This window comes from Oncorhynchus kisutch, linkage group LG11 (assembly GCF_002021735.2).
Source record: "Oncorhynchus kisutch isolate 150728-3 linkage group LG11, Okis_V2, whole genome shotgun sequence".
Taxonomy (NCBI): Eukaryota; Metazoa; Chordata; class Actinopteri; order Salmoniformes; family Salmonidae; genus Oncorhynchus; species Oncorhynchus kisutch.
The window spans coordinates 35,598,102-35,613,695 of NC_034184.2; the positions used below are offsets into that span (position 1 = coordinate 35,598,102).

General features: G+C 43.5%; 1 protein-coding gene across 8 annotated transcripts in view; it reads right to left on the minus strand.

Moving 5' to 3' along the window:
- Positions 1 to 15,594, minus strand: part of LOC109898858 (transcription factor COE3) — a 72,208-nt gene that overhangs the window by 2,058 nt on the left and 54,556 nt on the right. For 4 of the 8 annotated variants that reach the window (XM_031835691.1, XM_031835693.1, XM_020493919.2 and 1 more), the window contains exons 11-15: positions 6,715 to 6,803; positions 1,919 to 1,984; positions 1,621 to 1,792; positions 1,325 to 1,510; positions 998 to 1,087 (exon numbers count right to left, since the gene is read on the minus strand). In XM_031835691.1, the coding sequence (XP_031691551.1) occupies positions 998 to 1,087; positions 1,325 to 1,510; positions 1,621 to 1,792; positions 1,919 to 1,984; positions 6,715 to 6,803 (603 nt within the window). Of the gene's footprint in view, positions 1 to 919; positions 1,088 to 1,324; positions 1,511 to 1,620; positions 1,793 to 1,918; positions 1,985 to 6,714; positions 6,804 to 15,594 lie in introns of all 8 variants that reach the window. The other 4 variants (XM_031835686.1, XM_031835690.1, XM_031835688.1 and 1 more) reach the window with 1 other exon arrangement.

Consider the following 15,594-nt stretch of genomic DNA (forward strand, 5'->3'; position numbering starts at 1 on the left):
TTGAGGTAATGGCAAACAGTGAACCAGACTCCCAGGAGAGACGGCCCTGCCGACCGTGGAACAACAACATGGCCACTACCCAGAATGCTGTGCTACAACCCCCCCTCCCTCGTCACTCAAAGACTCTCCTCAGACTGACTCCCCTCACACTCAAACTATCCTCCATACTGAGGATGGAGCCACTACATTACACTTCTATTTCCACATGCACTACACTAGTCCCATTTCAAAATCATTATCCATGAGATTAGACAGAGATCAAAGGTAGTTTCGATTATTTTACCCAGACAATCTGCTAGGATATCATTAGCAACTCTACCTTATTCAGAGACTTGATATACTCAGTATTTCACACATTCTGAACAATTATGTGGCTAGTGAAGTGCCAGGATGAAAAATCATTGCACTGCTCTCAGTGTATTTGTAGTGTCATGGTTGGAATGCTTTTAAGTTTGCCAGCACAGATGATGGCAAGGCATTGCTCATTAATTTCTGCACAACATGTATTAATAAGTATGATCGTGTAGCAAGATGAACTTTAATTTCCCACTTCATTAAGCTCAATGTTATTAATCTTGGGGCACAGGCTACAGCTAAGCTTGTTTTCAAAGCAATCATGTTGGTCATGACACACGCACAAAACCTAATAAACATAATTACTAAAACAATTCTGGGAAGGCGGTTTTCTTAGGCCTCGGACTATGTAATTTGCTGTACTGGATGGGTTGTGTGCGGTGTGTTTGCATGCCTGCTTGCGTGGATGCATTTCTTCATGTGCGTGTGAGTGTTTGCTTGTGTGAGTGTGTACAGTACATGTGTGCGCCCTCATGCTTGCTTGTGTATTTGAATGTAAACTCAAAGGTGTAAATAATAAATTGTAGCCTGTTAAAATGCATATTTGTAATGATTAGTCCCTCACCAAACCGGACAGAGGCATGAGCCGCGGTATCTGCCCAGTAGTCCGAAGGGAAGGGATGAGGGGGTGAGGGGGGCTCACCTTGCAGTCCGTTGCCATTTGCGCTGGTGCAGGAAGGGGGTGGGGAGGCCTGGGGTCGGACCACAGGGGCGAAGGCGCTCTTTTGTTTAACTGCAGACAAGATATGGGAGGGGGTGGGGGGGTGGGGGGTAAGAACATGCTATCGGACTAAACTGGGCTGTATTCAGTGAGGTGAAAAGCTCAGAACATTGCCGATGGAAATGTAAAGAATAGAGCTAACATGATTTCGATTCTCTACCTGACAGACAAGTATATCTGCCCTACACAATACATTTCTACCTGAACCTTGTGTAACTTTGCTCCCTCCTGAATGGCAGCTCTACTCACTTCCATATGGAGAGTTGGCAGAGGATCCATTGAGGAACCCAGGGGAGCTGGGCACTCCCAGGTTGGACATGCCAGAGTTCCCGTAGCCATTCATACTGTTACTGACGGTGTTGTAGCTGGACTGCTGTGGAGTGCTGCTGGTGATGTACCCTCGTGGAGACGCACTGCTGGTGTTCCGGCTGTAGCCTACCGAATAGGAATAAGAGGAGGACAGGGTGATTAGAGGTCTATAGGATTCATTCATTCTTTAATTGACGGTGAAAGACTCTTGACCCCTAAGCATTATTTCCACCTACCCTGGTCGTTTCCCTGTGACTCGGACACGTTGACGGCTAGCTGGCTGCTGAAGGAGTTGACTCCCATCATGCCGTGGGAGGCTGTGTTGGCGAGGGAAGGGATCTGGTTGTGGTTACGGGGAACGCTGTACAGGGCCTCCGCTATGTCCGCTGCCCTCTTCAGAATGATCTCCTGTGAACACGGAGGTAGAAGTTTGAGTTACTGAGCTACTCTTTCGTCCTCAGTCATCCATTATGATGGCTTCGTTTGATATGTCCTGTAAGATGTGTGTGTGTGTGTGTGTGTCGGTCTGCATACCTGGTTATTGTGGGGCATTCCATACAGTGCTTCAACAAGGTCAGCTGCTCTCTTCAGCAATACCTCCTGATAAAATAAAAGAGGAAAGACATACATTATTGAAATGCTGATGACAGGTCAAAGATTAATATGACACTTCTTCACACGGTTCAACAAGCACCATGACATGTAATGTAACAACAAGAGGTCTATATTTGGTGGGCAAGTAAATGTGGCCCTGTATTGAGAGGCACCAACATTGCATTAGGCCACCAATTCCTCTCTCCTCAGAACCACTGGGAACAAGAATAATGTCCCATCTCTTAATTAAACCACCCTAGGCCTTAAAAACAACACCTCACCCTCTAATTCTGGGCTCGCGTTTGCACAAGAGTTCAGCACTGGAGTCTCCTTTCTTCAGAACAATTAAGTGAATTAGCTTGGGTTAATCTAGTTCTGCCGTAATGACATTAAGGAATTTTTCAATTAACCTCCTTGACTGGCTGTTGTAAAGGACTTCACAAATGACTTCCCATTCAGCGAGAGCTGGGTGCTTGTGCCTCTGGGACATGGATGCATGGGATGTAGTCTTATCCATGTTTGCATGCTTGCCCCTGCTTCACAGTAAGGATTAGCCATGTTGCTTTGGCTCTTAACACTGAGAATGAGTTGGCCTTGGATCCTGTTCCCTGCTCTACTTCAGAATAGGTTGGCTTGTTAGTGTGCTTTTATCTGCTCTTTGAATTGAGCACTTAATGAGATCCTTCATGGAGCACCACAGTGCTTTGTTTAGTGTGATGCTCCAAGCAATATGTTTGGAGAACCACCTACTCTATTTAGAAGCTTTTATTCTCACAAGAAAAAAGCTTGAGATATTGATGTGGGGTTTTATTTAAATGTGTGTTTACTGGCACCTGCTGTATTGCAGCAATTTGTTGACTTTCCGTCAGAACCCAGGTTAAAAGTGATGGAAATCTGTCACTAGAAACATCTCAGATTGAGCTTGTTTTCTTCCCACATTGCGTGTTTTCCTTCGCGGGCCTCAGTAATTTGTGTGAAGTGTTCCATCACTTGGCAATAGCAATCCGGGATTAAGACGGCAGCTGCCGTAAATGAATGTAAACACAGCCATCGCGCCTTCAAACAGCGGCCTCCAAGACTTGGCCTGTGTTTCCAAGGCAGCGTGTAAGGAGCGTGTATGGAGCGTGTATGGAGCGTGTATGTAGCGTGTATGTAGCGTGTGTGGGCCTCCTTTCATCCTGAGGAGCCATATCTTCCTGAAGTCCTTGATTTATCAAGATGAATCGCAGTAGAAGCCACTTCTAGCATGTGCCATGCTCTTATAGAAACATATAGCATAATCCACCAAGTTAACGCATGGGTGGCTCTCTTTAAAATGGGCATTTACCTCTGAAATTGGTGTGTATGCTCAACGGTGCATGCATCTAGTTTGCATAGAAATAAAGAATTATGGTTGTCGTGAGGCAGGTACACTAAATGAGAGGACCAGCTGTCTTTATGTGTTCTCATCAGGCCGAACAGATTCCTCTCTCGCTCACTGAGTGAGACAAAGTGTATTTTCTTTTCTTCTTCCTGCAGTTAATAATTACCAATAATCTATTCTATCATATTTCAAGATCTTCTACATGCCTCTCAATTTCAAACAACAATTCAAGCAATTAAGACTGTCATGTTCGCAAGCGGCATGTTTCATTCCCCCGAAAACCTCCTCTCCATCCTCGTCCATATGGTGCTTTGCAGCAGCGACATAAGGACAGCTTGGAAAAAAGAGAGAGAAAACGATATTGCCTCTCATCCTTAATCTGTCGTTTACCGCGTGGCGTCTTAACTAACCAAGCTCACTCGCAGGGCTATGCTTAAGTGGTGGCCTAGTCACATCCCAGGATGATGGGAAGTGTGGTATCCAATCAACCACAGAGTTTGTTTTGTTTTCCGACTAGACACTTTCACGCATATCGGCTCACGCTGTGAATACGATTAGCACCGAATGGTGTTCTGGGGGCATTTCCATGTAAATCTGGATATATAATGTAATTGCCATTCTTGTCATGGAGACAGACATATCAGAGCACCATGTTAAATTGAAAACAATTAAAGCCCATAGATGATCTTCGTTGTTTTGTGACCAAGGCATGACAGCTTTTCTGGTATTCCTTGTTTTACATGGTAGCTTAAAACTTGTGTAAAACACGTGATTCTCCACATGCTAGATTAGCAAGGATTGTGTATTTCTATTGATGTTTTCACAGTTAATAAAATGGGGCCCAGGTTATGTAGCTTTGAGTGTTAATATCATTATAAAAATGTAAGGCAATTAGCGTTCTAGCTCTAGCCTGAATACATTCAGAAGGATAGGGCCATTAGATGTAGAATAGACATTCATTTAAAAACATTGGTAATTGCTTGGCATGAACAGATTTGTAATATTTGTTTTCTGCTTGTGGATTACACAAAGAATTGGAAAAGAATAGGTTTGTGTTTACTTTGGAAAACAAAGAGAGAAGCGAATGCAATCAGCTTATTAATAAAACAATATTGCTTTTCTGCTTTTAATTTAGTAATTAATCTAATTTGTTACAGAAGAAAGGAGAAATTGAGTGTGGTATAGTGTGACATCCAGTCTATTTGTCCATTACTGCCACAGGGCACAAAATGGTATTATAAATTGTCTTCTTCATATGATGAATCGAAAATTGTTTTATAACAAGATCTTAAAAAGGAGGGTGAATTCCGAAGTCTCTGTTCACTTAACGCCATGCCCGCAAAGCAATCTCCTTTCGCATCACTTGACTGCTCACACTTATTACTTTCATATTCACTCTGGACTCTGCATTGGATTTTTATATCGCTGCTCCTCCCATAGGGTCAGTTTGTCATCTGCAATGTTGTCTTAAAATTACGAGGTAATCTTCAATCAGAGCACGCTTCCCCCCCTTTTTCTCAGTGTAGCAACAATATTAGCGTGCATCCCTTGCAATCCATGAGCACGCCCATATTGGCTTTCTGTCTCCTCACAATTACCACGTGTCTTACTGGTCCTGGGGAAAAGGATGGTGGAAATCAATAGCGTCGTAATATTATCAACTGGAGGGTGAAGTCATTGAGGGAGGGGGGCCCGGTGTCGATTTGCCTTTCTGCTAATGCATACTTCGCCTCCTCCAGGTTTATCTCCTTTTTATAGAGTCTTTACGCCTCACCTGCAGCCCGTAATGGCTGTTCTCTTCACGCCGTCTCCCTTCTTGTTCCAAATGTGCATGCCATCCACCCTGAGGCTTGTATATTGGGAGTGTGCTGTTGACCCCTCGAGGCGATCCTCAGATGGCAAGCTTAACAATGATGAATCACTCTGTAGAATCATTTACATGGCCCCCTGAACCCCATATTTGGGTCCATTAGAGAGCAAATCAAATATTTATATTATTTATTGGAAGTGCAGGGTTTCATCTCACTCTGAGATTGGGCCATGTGAGGGCTGGGGGGAGACCCTGCTATATTAAGTAAGCACACTGAGGAAACTCATCTCAGATGGAGTCAAAATGTGTTTTATCGCCAAAACGTATTTTGTTCTCCAAGAAGAAAAAAAGGATGCTGTAATAAAAGTATGGATCACAATATTCCTTGTTATGTTCAAATTGCAAATTCTACGGAGATGTACTGACTAAATTGAGTGTGTGAAGACAGAGAGACCCAGGGCAGGGAGACTTGCAGCCATAAAAGCTAGGTGAACCCTTCCTTTGGCCTTACAAATGTACTGTTGAAATTAGAGTTACATTTCATGTCCAGGTGTTGTTTTGAGTCTCCACGGGGACCAAACTCTAATTGAAACACTTCATATAGTGCACCAGAGACTGCTGGCTGCGATGTCGTATATCTTCCTATTGACTTGGCCCAGTCGTCCATACTACACCACAGAGCCTGGTCTTTATTAAATTGTCCGTTGGACGTTAATGATATTGCAGTGTTGCATGCTGGGCTTTAATAGATAAGGTCTTAAAAGGCTTTATGGTATTATTAAAACTCTGAGGTGGTCACCAATTTACTGCGTGCCAAGGGAGTCTGTGCAAACTAAACAGTCATAATATTACATTTGACGCATATGGAATGCCAGTTATACCAAATGGAAATTAGCAGGGTCGCAATCAGACGAGCCCAATAATAGATCTTATCAGAGGAAATAGAAATACTAAGGAATTAAAGAATGGCTGAAATATGTGGCTTTGTTTTCATGTTGAAAAATGCCAAAATGGCAGGCTACCGGATATGTGTCACAAGCATGTGGGAATCAAGAGCCTTTCAACTCCTTTACTGAGTTCTAAAGAAAACAGTGAGACCTAACGCATAATAACGTGTCGTTCTGGCCTTATTAGCCACACTAAGACTGGGGGGGTTTACGAGTGTAGAGTCATGTAAACAACAGATTAAACCAAATGGAGCTGTGGAGAATCTAAGGAAAACATGAGTGGGGTAATGACGGCCCAGACGACCAGGAGATTACCATCTCCACAGACTACTGGAGAGGAAAGACGTCTGATTGAGCTATTTTGCCACACAGAAAGTTTACCACACGCCTGCCTCCCTCTCTCTCCTCTCACTAAACAACTACATTCCCAAACCAGTGTGTGTGTGTACTGTATTTCTGTTTGGTTAAAAAGTTTGATCTTCTTTTGATGTTGTTTTGATTCTTGGTCTTTGATAATGTTGTTGGGTTAGCAGCTGTGGTGTGTGTATGGTGTTGTTTGTTGTGTCTACAAGGTGTTGTAATGTCAATTTCTGTGAAGATGAGACGTAACACTGACCTTTGGTAACCTCTCAGGGTCACCCGGGTGCCTGGGGATGACCTTCTGCAGCCTCTGGAACCCATAGTCGATGGTTGGCTCATTGAGGGCTGACCAAAAAAAAAATCCCAATTGTTAGACAATGTTAAGTGAAGTGAGATAACAGCTCTGTAAACCAATGTCAACAGCTAGCATGTAAACCAATGACAAAAGATAGCATGAAAACTCACAAGTGTCACGAACCCCCTGCATCCAGTCAAATACTCAGTTAGCAAAATAGCCATGATGACATGATGCAGTACATCAGTCTAGAGCAGGTTGCATATCTCTCACAGGGCCCAGCTCTTTTTATCTTCATGGGAATATTGAGAGCAAATGACATGGTGGTGTGTGTTAATCTAACCGAGCTTTAATAATCTGTGAAAGTCCAGAAATTGATCTAGCGTGAGTTGCTGTCACTCCAGCGCTGCACCTACTATACCACCCCGCTGCTCTGCTGAAATACTGCAGCGGATCACACAGAGCGATCAATCTCACCCAACCCTCAAATAGTAATCTGGAGCAGCGAGCCATATTGGGCTATGAATCAGAGGCACAAAGTAAATGAATCATAAGTCAGACTTTGGTAAGACTAAGGCGTTTTATGTCTGACAGTCATAATGGGTAATTTAAGGCTTCCTTACAGCTCTCGCTGATTCTAAACAATCATGTACACCCGTAGGCCAAGGGGAAGGTAGGAGGGAGGGGAGGAGAAGGAACGACTTAATAGAGAACATCACTTCTCAATGTAGATATCATTTTCAGCAGAGTAACTCAGACGAGCGTGGCAGTGCCTCATAAATCAATGGCTTTCTGTGGAGACTAATAAGAGCTGCCTGCCTCTATTCATTGTTCAGCCAGTAATTTGGCCCATCACTCATTACTCAGCATGTAATTTTGGCATTAACGCAGCAAGGCTTGCTCAACCTGCTGAACACGAGAGAACATGAAGGCTAACGCCACACATACAGCCAGCGCCACTGACACACAGACCAGGAAGGCACTGGCGCCGGCAGACACACACACACACACACTAGTACAGGCTACTGATCAATGGTACAGGGCTGTGCAGTGTCCACTACCAACATGATATCATAGGAAAATGTCATTCTGGCACGTTTTTGCAAAAAGGTCAAATGTCACAGTAGCTGATGTTTTTCTCAATACATTGCCGTCCATGGGAAAAGATGAGTGTCACAGGGTTGATGTTTTTCTCAGTACATTGCAGTCAATGGGAAAAGATGAGTGTCACAGGGTTGATGTTTTTCTTGTTTATCTAATGTTTGTCTCTCTCTCACTCTCTACCTCCTATTTACCCCCCATTTCTCTTATCTCTCCCTCCCCCTTCTTTCACCTCCCTCTCCCTCTCCCCCTTCCATTATCTCTGCCTCCTTCTTTCCCTTATGGCTCTTCAGCCATATGTCTCTTCAGGAGATATGGCTCTTCAGGATCTCTCTCTCAAATCTTTCTCCCTATCCTTCCTTCACCTTCTCTTTCTCTTTCTCTCTCTCTCTCTCCCATTCCCTCACTCTCCCCATCTCTCTTTCCCTCCCCCCTCCATTCTCTCTCCCTCCTCTTTCCCTGCCTCTCCCTCCTCTCCACACTTTCTCCACCTCTCTCTCCCACCTCTGTCAGTCTGTTGACTCTCTCTCCCCTCCTTCCTTGTTCTCTCCCTCCCTCCTTCACCCTTTCCCTCTCTCCCCTCCCTCAATCTCTCCCTTCACTGTCTCTCCTCCCCCTTCCATTCTCTTTCAGTCCTTCTTTCCCTACATCTGCCTCCTCTCTCCTCTCTCTCTGCCTCTTCCTCCTCTCTCCCTCTTTTCTCCCAAAGACAGGCAGACACAGACAGACACAGACAGACAGACAGGCACAAACAGTTTCAAATTTCTAATCAATCAAAACATTTTTGGGGGATGGATTTACCTAAGATATATGGAATTGTTTTAAGGTCATACCAACTATCATTTAGCTATATGATTTAGAATTTGAAGACACCTTGAAGTATTCCCCCCAAAATATATTAAAAGAAAAGGCTTCACTGCTATTAGCCCATACAAAGGCATTGAATAACAGATTCATTCAATTGAACAACAGATATTCTCCCCCAGAAAAACTTTTTCTGAAGTGTCTGTCCTATATCTGCGAGATATAAGATCAGGAGCAAAAAAATAATTATCCCTTATTTTTGGCAATTAACAGTCTCCATATATACCTTCAGATGAGTCTGGGGGTCCTAGAGCAAAACTATCTGTTACCCCCCCCCCACCCCCCACTTGCCGGTTAACGTTAGGGTTATGTCTAGGCCCTAACCCTAACCCCTAGCTTCATGTTCACTCCCAGGTCAACCCTAACCGTAACCCTAACTCTAGCTTCAGGTCCATATCCTGGCTCAAACTGAAACCTAGCCTCAACCCTAACCCTAATCCTTACCTTAGCTTAATATGAACTCCCGGCTCAACCCTAACTCTAACTCTAACCCTGACCCTAACCATAACCCTAACCTTAACCCTCACTTCATCTCCTTGTCTTGGCTCAGCCCTTCTGTCGAAATCAATCAACCCTAACTCCAAGAGCTGTGCCAAGATGTAGAGGTCTAGGGTTGGAGTTATGGCTATGGTTAGGGTTGAGCTGGGATGTGGTCATGAAGCTATGGTTAGGGTTAAGTTTAGGGTTGAGTTTAGAGTTTGTCTGCCTGCCTGCCTGCCTATCTCTCTGCCTGTCTGTGAGTTTACATATCTCTCTCTCTGTTTGTGTCCGTCTGTCTGTGAGTGGATGTCTGTCTGTCTGTCTGTCTGTCTGTCTGTCTGTCTGTCTGTCTGTCTGTCTGTCTGTCTGTCTGTCTGTCTGTCTGTCTGTCTGTCTGTCTGTCTGTCTGTCTGTCTGTCTGTCTGTCTGTCTGTCTGTCTGTCTGTCACCAATTTACCCATTGCAGCTCTTTCACCAACTTTTTTGTTTTGAATGCGATGTACTGAGTTATGCCCCAATACATATCTATACTTCAATATCCTGTCTGTGGAATTGGGAAAGTGGAGGTGGGAGAGACAGGAGGGAGAGACAGAAGGTAGAGGGAGAGAAATCGATTAGAGGGAGGAGGGAAAGAAGGAATAAGATAGAATGGAGCGAGGGGGAACGAGAGAAAGATAATATGTAGAGAGTGCAGAGAAAGAGATAGAAGATACAGAAGGAGGGAGGGAGTGTCTGTGATGCCTTTCTCTATGTGTCCATATTGTGATGTTAATCTTCCCCCATTGAATGCAATTTATTCTCTTGGGCATCACCCCTGTGACACTCATCTTTTCCCATTGACTTCACTATATGGATATAAACGTCAACCCTGTGATACTCATCCTTTTGCATTGACTACAATTTATTGGCATAAGATTCAATTGGTTGATGCTTAATTTTTACCATTGGTTGCTATGTATTGACATAAACATCACTCCTGTGACACTCATCTTTTCCCATTGACTGCAATGTACAGAGAAATATGTCAACCATGTGACACTCAGCTTTTCCCATTGACTGCAATGTATTGAGAAAAATGTCAGCCCTGTGACACTCATCATTTCACATTGATGGCAATGTACTGAGAAAAATGTCAACACTGTGACTCTCATCTTTTCCCATTGACTGTAATGTATTGGGAAAAACATCAACTACTGTGACACTCATATATTCCCTTTGACTGCAATGTATTGAGAAAAACGTCAGCTACTGTGACATTTAATTGTTTTGCAAAAACATGCCAGGGTGACGTTTTCAGGCTGATCCACATAAAGTGAACTCCCAACAATCAAACGCACCACATGACACACAACATACACTCCTGGAAATCTGATTTGACATCTTATCATGCATCCTGGAACACCAAAGGTCGGCTTCAGAACATGAGGGAAGGCCATTTTCTTTGTGAGGGAACGTCATGATTTTGCCATCTGTCTTTTGTTATTTCTTTCCCCCATCTACATGTACACACCGCAAGACACTACAAACTACACACTACACAAACACACACACAATACACAACACACTACACACCACAAGACACGTTCAGGTGTGTGTGTTGCAGCCCTGCCAGACCCCGCTGCTCAGTGTGATGTAAATTGTGTATGTGTAAAAAGCACTCCATAATCAGGCCATCCATCATCACAGGCTGTCAGTAGGCTCTCGCAGGGTGATACATCACGCTCTCCTGTCCTACACTACAAACTACACACTACACAGACACACACAATATACAACACACTACACACAACACCGCTGCCGGGCATGCTGGGTATAGATACAGAAGCTACACCACAAGACCCGGGTAATAAAGCAGCAGTATGTGATGTGTATTTTGGAAGTATTTACATTTACAATTATCCTGAAGTAACGCAGCCTGAAATAGTTTGAAAAACAGAATGCACTGCACACATTTTTTTGCATTTGGATATGGCATACACATTAAACATATTTTTTGAATTCTCTATAACTTCTGTTTGAAAACACAAAATGACTTTCTAAGGGGTAAAGGGGACCTAGAAAGTGAGCATCAAATACCAAAGATAGGAAACAAGATGTCTCTTTCTCTCTTGCTCTTTAAGAAGAGGATTAAAGCATGTCTCATGGTACTGTGATTGGGTGCAACTCTGGGCCATGAGAAGTGCATGTCGACGTGTCACCATCTCATCTATCATGGAGATGATCTTTGCAACAACCCTGCATAATGAAATTGGTGGCACAGACCCCCATCTGCTATCGATTTCATGCAAATGACGTTGACAGCTGATGGAGACTTGCGTTCGTGCTAAACGGTGCTGTCAGTTGATGAGTTGACAGTTCTGTAGTTGGACCGTGTACACACAGAGACAGACACAGACACTGTCAATAATCCTATAAGGGCTGATGACGACGCACACTGAGTGTACAAAACATTATGAAAGCCTGCTCTTTCTATAACATAGACTGACCAGGGGAATCCAGGTGAAATCAATAAGGGATCATAGCTGTCACTTGTTAAATCCACTTCAATCAGTGGAGATGAAGGAGACCGGTTAAAGAAGGATTCTTAAGCCTTGAGACAATTGAGACATGGATCGTGTACGTGTGCCATTGAGAGGGTGAATGGGCAAGACAAAAGATTTAAGTGCCTTTGAACCGGGGTATGGTTGTAGGTGCCAGGCGCATCGGTTTGTGTCAAGAACTGCAACACTGCTGGGGTTTTAACGCTCAACAGTTGACCTGTGTGTATAATTTTAAAAAATCCACCACCCAAAGGACAACTGGACACAACTGTAGAGGCGGGTAATTATGAGGTGGAGAGATTGTCTGACCTCTCACCCCTTGCTTAACAATCAAACTTGAGGACAGTGTTACTATACTCCCTCAAACACCTCCAAACGTTATATCCTACCTTCACTTCCTCATCTCTCCCCGCCACCTTGTTCTAACCCTACATATTGTAGCTCTGAACTCTACGATGCCCTTGGACTGTCAACATAAATGCCAACATGAGCTTCATCTCCATATTTTACCAGCGCAGTGCACTGTTGTGAGAGGTAGCTAAGGAGGAGAGAAGGGCGGGAGGAGTGTAGGAAGGGGAGCTGGCCCCCCGTGAAGGTTCTCAGCCACAGTGAGGAAACATGAAACCCTCCACACACATCCCATAAATCCTGTTCTGGGTGGGGAGTCTGGCTGGGGAGGGGGAAGGCACTGGCACGTTCCAGTCACGCCCGCTTCCCGGCCCGCGGCCAATCAATACCACTTTCCTGTTTTAGAGGCGGGTAATTATGAGGTGGAGAGATTGTCTGACCTCTCACCCCTGCTGCATTACTCGGCTGATATGAAGATAAATTGCCTGATTTTGGGTAAACATATGCTGCAATTCAAACTGTCAGCACTGGTTTGCTCAGGGATAATTTGTATTGATCTTCTGGCTTCTTACCCATTTTGCTTACTGACCTCATTGATAATTAGAGAGAAAGAGACACAGCGAGGTAAGGCAGGGGCTGCATTTGAATATTTCGCCAGGAATAAAAAGAGAGAATAAAGAAAGTGAGAGGAGAAAGAGTGAATGATAGACTAACAGCATTTTCTCTTCTAAACTACTTGAAGTTCAGCTAGAAACATTTCACTTGCTCAACTACTTAAACATACCATTTTTCTCCTCACTTATGAGAAGCTATAATTGTTTTGTAAATTGTTTAGAACAAAATGTTTATCCTGTAATCCACATAATTAAACAAAGTAATGCTAAATCATTTTTAATTTGACAGCTGAAGGAGCAAAATTACGGTCACTTTAGCTCTGAGCATGATTAAAAAATAGATGCACAGCAGAGTTCATTCATTGGAATCAAACTGTTTGGAAACTTTATTTCAGTAATTTAATATGATTGAATTTGTATACTTCCCCAGGAATAAAGAGTGAATGATATAGACGAATAACATGTTCTCCTCTGTTCTTCTGAACAAGTAATTCAGCTTGAATCACTTGACTTGTTTAGTTCAAATACTCCAACTTAATAATTTCCTCATCACTTTATGAGGCGCTATCACTGTTTGGAATTTATAATAAAACATTTAGAATGTAACAACGTAAATCAAATAGAATAATGTCAATCATTTCACAGTTTTATTTGATGTATAGCTGACAGCTGAAGGAGCAGCATTTCCGTCTCTTTTTGAATAGGATGCACATGATAAAACATGTTTTTAAATACCAGCAGAGTTCATTCTTTGAATGCAAGATGAGTGGAATGTTTTATGAATATCTCAGTCATTTCCTCACTCTACTGAGTAAACGGTCATATTTCAGAACAACAAAAAAATGGAATGCCTAGACTTGGTGTGCAGCTGTGGCCATATCAATTCTCATTTCAAGCACCACACACACACACACACACACACACACACAATCTGCGGCAGGATTTCAATGGAATTCCTCTCCCTGGGATGTACACATCCGTTCATGCTCCTAACACATTCACTCCAGAAGGCTCCAAGCCCAGTGTCTTTGCTTAAAATGCAGAGTGGACAGCCGAACAGGCGTCAGAGCACGGTCTACTACTCCTTCTCCGTGTCCTCTAGAAATAGGACATGAGTAACCGCTCTAGAGGAACAATGTAACATGGCGGTCGTTGGCAGATGAAAATGCTTACATGACAATACGCCTGCATGCTCTCAGTATGTGGCAGTGTACTGAAGTCATGTATTGTATTTGCCTGCAGTAACAGGCAGTAGCAGAGGGAAATGTTTGAGCAAAGCAGTAAAGTGAAGGGAAATGGTTCCTTCTTAAGTCTGAAGGCTTGAATGGAAGCGTGCACAGAGTGCTAGCATTCCTGCCAGCCATTATTGGTTATTATGATAAATCTATCTTTCCAGGAGATAAAAACAAGCAGGAGATAAAAACTAGCCTTGTTGCCATTTGCCAGCTATTACTTTCGCTAATTATACTTAACTGCTTGGAGCTTATCTCCACTCCTCCTACACCATTGAGCATTTTTTTCTTTCCCCTAACACAAATTATACTGAGGTGGAGAGGGAGTTGGAAGGGGAGCAGATAAACAGAACGGGGTGAAGTTCATTCAAGTGTCAGTGATTTTGAACTTGTGAGAGTGTCCAACTCAAGCCTCATGGGCACCTGAGATCATCTTAAAAATGCAGCACCGATATGGGTCACACATAGTATCGTTATCACCACAGGAAATGACATCCTCTCACTGACGTCAATAGCGTCAAGCAGGGAGGGAAAAAGGCCAGTGTCACTCAGGGGTTATTGAAAGTAAATGGATGAATGGAAACAGGTGACAACATGAAGCTGCAGGGACAACATGAACGCACCCTGGGAGACATATAGAGGTCCTGATGTTCAGCAATATCGATGTCCGCTGTGGAGACAGATCTAAAAGAAGCATGCAGGCAGAACCCACCATCAGACCAAACCAACCAATCGTAACTCACGGCAAACCCACGCAAACCAAAGCAGTGCATTTACCACTGACCATGTTCTTTCCATCCAATCCAAGCTATCGCTGAGTGATTCCATCTCCAGTCTCAGGTTGATCAGAAAATTCAAACTTCAAAAGATCTGTAGTTAAGATTAATCAATAGAGAGAAATCAATGTTCATTGAAATCTCATGAACTTTGATCCGATACAGACAACGGGAAAAAAACAAGTTACAATTCCACCAGATATTGCTTCTGCAACAGATCAAATGTAATTAACACAGGTTAAATGGGAGTGGTTTACTGTATCAGTTCACAATTATCATAGCTTCGAAATTCCCTTTATCTCTGTATTGGAAATGGGTGAAAACCCCTCTCCTCTTCCCTTCAATGACATCTAAAGTGAGTGTCCCACTCCTCTAAGGACGTAGAGGGGGACTTTCACACATTACCGTCCAACTGAAATCAAATGGCCTCACCTCACAGCTGATTGCAGGCGCAAATTCATATTGTAAAATGAAGATCAATACATGGACGGGGCCCAATCGATGACAGCTAAATTACGTCCGCATTTTCCCCCTCATTCAAGATGAGTTGTGTTTTCCTCTCAAAGTCAATACCATGCAGCCTCTCTCATTCATTTCTCAATAAACTTGCCGATGAATTTCAATCACAGGCGGTGGAGGTAGGGCTAGGGGGAGAAAGGGGATGGGGAATAGGGGGATGGGAGTTCTTTTAAAGGCCGTTGGGTGTGGAACATAGTGAAAATGGGGCACGGAGGAGAGGGAGGAGAGATCCTCATCTATCAAGAGCCTCCTTCCTTCCCATCTATCTTTTTTTGCTGCACAGACTAATACTGTGCCTTAGTGGGGACTACCCTTATGGCGTACCATTACCAAACACACGTAATAATACAGTTGAACATCAAGTGGT